A 4,171-nucleotide genomic window follows, 5' to 3' on the forward strand; every position below is an offset into this window, starting at 1 on the left:
TGTATCCAGTTATATCAAGGACGTCTTACTGGGCAATGAAGGAACCATACCTTAAACATCTGTATGAAATCTCCCGGCTTCTTAAATATACCAGTCTCATAAGACCTTGCTCTATCCATTTTCTGTTTCATGCACACGAAAAACATAACATGAGCTGAAAGAATGCCATCAGCAACTGGAGTTTCTGGTGAACTTTTATCAATTAGGCAGTCAAATTACTCTTATTTTATTTAGTTCCTTAAAAATTCAGTGCCATAGCAATAATGATCAAATCATTGGATGACGAAATATATGCCAGTCAGACCAAGAGTTACTTGATTATTAACAGGTACCTAGGTGAACAATATGATAAGCCTCCAGTTATACATGCAACTTATAATTCATATGTCAAAAGTATCTGTAACATAGCTGTGAAGAATAATAAAAAACTTAGCTAACATTAAATGACTATATAGATTAAAATTTATCAAGTAATTGTAGAACTCAGCTTATGCAAATACTTCACCTCTTCATCTGCCTGCAAAAATGTCCTCAAATCTTCGCTTTGCTTAAGTTCAGGGTGTGAAGCTAGTCTGTTGATGAATAGGTCCAAAGCTTGGCGCCTCAATTCAATGAATTCTTTGCTAAACCGGAATTTCTCTAAGAATAGAGCAAAGAAACAACAGCTCGGTAAGCAATAAAACACAATATTGGCACTAAAGTGGTCGATACATTTATGTTACTCTGCAGGGAATATACAGGATAGATTGATGATAAAATCATATTACCAACTGCATTCTTCTCTGGAAGAGGAGGTATAAAAATGCCTTTGTACTTCTCAGCTAGCCGATCGTGCAGCCACTCAAAATCACTATAACGCCGGATAACAATTTTCTCTGCTCCCTCGAATTCAGGTAGGTTAGTCTACAGAGGTAAATATTAGCAAATTAGTAAATCAATAGAAGCACAGTCAGCATATGGCCAAGAAGGAATAAATATATATCTTCTCAAGTAAATGTAATGCAGCTCCTAGATAGCATGCAAGCACAAGACAGATATGGAGAATGAAAAGTAACACGAGTGCTGGAGGTCAATTCAATAGGCTAAACCAATGGGTGTGAATCAACGATAGAACAGTACACACAAAGTGTCATCAATTGGCGGTTTACACAATATTACCATGTCATTCCGCGATCATCTTTGTCAACACACGAATCAGTAGGATCCAGAGTCTAATGGTGCGGGTCACTGCAATCTTGCTGAGTTTCTTGAATGAATTAAGAACTCACCCGTATTTAAAGTATGTTAAGTATACAGACAGAAGTCTAATGGTGCGGGTCACTACAATCTTGCTGTGTTTCTTGAATGAATTAAAAACTCACCCGTATTTAGAGTATGTTAAGTATACAGACAGATTTAGTCGTGAATTGGTGTGAGCAATGCAACAGATGGTGCTTCCTCATAGAATCATTTAATTATGGAACTGAAGTATTTCCTTTTTAAGCGAAAGAAAAAAAAATTATGTTCCTTTTTTATTCAAACCATGCAGGAGAGCTACATATAAATATATTAAGAAAGGCTAGAAGTGTAGAACATAGTTGAAGGGTTACAGCTAGACAGTCAAACCGACCACAAAAACAACTACAAACAGCCCAAAGGTGATCTAAGGCAGGAGAGCGACCAATCCCTCCATCACACTTGGCACTCGACCAAGCCCTCGAAAAAATTACGGAGGCCGTGACTTGGTTATTGAAGATTCTTTGTGTTCCTTCCATATAATCGACTCAACCAAGATGATTAACAAACTATTAGAACCTCCGCTGAAGTCGCACGGGGAGGGGGCGGGGGGTCCTTAGAAACACAGCCTATTCTGTGCGATCCAACAGGCACCGTCTTCGTATTGTCCTGATGCTCCATAGCTGCTCTCTATTGCGATTTCACGACAACATTCAGAACTGTTCAATGTCCTGTACTTTTCTTTCGTCGTACTTAGCTCTACTAATTAGAGAAAATCTTTTAAGGGCTTTCTAGTACCTACTCAAAGGCCACAAGAGTGTGCACACCACTGAGTTCATTAATTACTGGGCTGTTACTAATTTCCAATGTCGGATCTAATTTAAGAAACCAGAGTTCATAAATTGAGCTCCGCTGTTCCAGCCTGACTGACACCTAATAGCCGGCGAAATTTGCTCTAGGAATTGGCAACACCCGATGGACATAAGCAAACAATCAATTCGTACAGAACCACACTAAAAACTACTGAATCTGGACCAAATCGAAGTAACCGGCAGGTAGGGGACTTGGGACAGAGAACGAGTCGGATGACCTTGGTGATGACGCGGTAGGAGATGTAGGACTGGACGCCGGTGCCCATCTTGACGGGATCCGTGACGCAGATCGACAGGAACGGCGCCCCGGCCGCCGCCCCGGGCGACCGCGGGCTCTGCGACTGGCTCCTCTCCTGCGAGAGCACGCGTAGACAGATTCAGTGCCAAAAAAAATTACCGGCCGAGCGCGCGGGCGGGCGGCGGCGGGGCCGGAGAGGGGCGGCGGAGGGGGCAGGGCGTCGGAATTTACCGCGGAGATCATGATGGCGAGCTTCCCCTGCGAGGCCTCGTCTCCTCGTTGCGGCACGGCGAAGCTACGGGAACGAGGAGAGGGGGCGACTTGGGAAGAAAACGAAGAGGATTCTCTTTTTCTCTTCTTTTTTTGAGGGAAGGATTTTGTTGGTTACGAGATTACTTTTTTTTTTGGAGGAAACGTCAGTGGATCTAGGCCCTGAGCAAGTCCGTTTTAGCCCAGCTCCGCGGCTAGTCGGCCCGCCACAACTCGCGATTAAGACCGGCCCAGCTTGCTTTTTCCTAATACTCCCTCCGTCCGGAAATACTTGTCATCAATATGGATGAAAATAGATGTATCTAGAACTAAAATACATCTAGATACATCTATTTCAATGACAAGTATTTCCGGACGGAGGGAGTAGTAAACAATGTTCTTTGCGTCTCCAAGAAAAATGTTTTAATAATCCCAAAAATGGTGTTTAACTGTGCTTCTAATAGCTCCGACTTCGTTCATGTTCCGACGGTGTGTTGAGACCGTGGCGGCAATCTCTTCACTAAATAAGTACTTCCGACTTCGTTCCTGTTCTGACGGTGTGTTGTTTTGCCATCAGTGGGGAGTGAGTAGTTGTGGTTCTTTGCCGGTTGAACCTTTGGTTTAATTATGTGGGATGTTAGTTCCTTTTGCACAATAGAGATTGCTTTTTCTTTCTCGGCGGCAGCAGACGGTGCTTTCCTTCGTGGTTGAGAAGCTCACTGCGACCTAGGATCTTGATGTCACGACCAAGGTGCACTCGCTACCCCAACGGGCAGGAGGGTTGAAGTCTTTCAAGAAACTGAAGAAGAATTCACTTGGTGGAGTCCTTGTGGCGACAATGATGACTCGTTGCTACAACGAAGTTCTTTCTCATGTGAGTGGTTCTTGTAGACAACATCTCGTTGGAAGTTAGTGGTAATTATTTTACTATCTTGCAGGGGCCTTTGCAATTGTTTCTTTATATGCATACGACATTTTGTTATTAGAAAAAGGTTCTTTGCAATGAACAGAAAAATTCCCTAACAATTTGAAGTTGCCGACCACATCTGTTTTGGAGTATCTTATAGTCGGAATTGTTGGGATTTCCCTTTTTTGTTATTTGGTTTGGCGTGTGCGGAAGATGATGTGTGTTTTCTTTCTTCGATAATGTGATGTTTTGATGTGTTTTATTGGCTGTGTATTTTTTCATCATATGCTAATCAACTCATACTTATGTCAGAAAGTTTCTTGCGCAAGTGACTGCGTTATCATATTTATGCCACAATGGCACATGGCGCTTCTTTCTTCTAGGCGGCGAGAGAATGTGCGAAACAGATGTGTTTTTTAGGCTGGTTATTGTCGATTAATTTGAAAAAATCGTTGAGCCAGTCAAAATCGTAAATCAGATCCAATATTAGACACCTTAACTAAATGAGAGAGCTTCTTAAAAAATTATTGACCCAGTCAAAATCATGAATCATATCCAAAATTGAACGCCTCAATTGAATGAGAGGGCTCCAAAATTAAAGAGCATAGATGATTTCCTATATAATTCCATTTACGCTTCGTTTGGATGTCTCCATTGGAGAGCTCCGCATTGAATTGGCATGAATTCCAA

At 42.1% G+C, this 4,171-nt stretch overlaps 1 protein-coding gene across 1 annotated transcript in view; it reads right to left on the minus strand.

Annotated features, from left to right (window-relative positions):
* The window catches only part of LOC119269674 (sorting nexin 1-like), a 4,800-nt gene extending 2,128 nt beyond the window's left edge, over nt 1-2,672 (minus strand). Inside the window, exons 1-5 of the mRNA XM_037551569.1 lie at nt 2,557-2,672; nt 2,306-2,440; nt 768-903; nt 506-639; nt 51-122 (exon numbers count right to left, since the gene is read on the minus strand). Coding sequence (XP_037407466.1) covers nt 51-122; nt 506-639; nt 768-903; nt 2,306-2,440; nt 2,557-2,568 — 489 coding nt within the window. The 5' untranslated portion in view covers nt 2,569-2,672. The remainder of the gene's footprint in view (nt 1-50; nt 123-505; nt 640-767; nt 904-2,305; nt 2,441-2,556) is intronic.
* Between the last annotated feature and the right edge of the window lie 1,499 nt (nt 2,673-4,171).

This window comes from Triticum dicoccoides, chromosome 3A, assembly GCF_002162155.2.
Source record: "Triticum dicoccoides isolate Atlit2015 ecotype Zavitan chromosome 3A, WEW_v2.0, whole genome shotgun sequence".
Taxonomy (NCBI): domain Eukaryota; kingdom Viridiplantae; phylum Streptophyta; class Magnoliopsida; order Poales; family Poaceae; genus Triticum; species Triticum dicoccoides.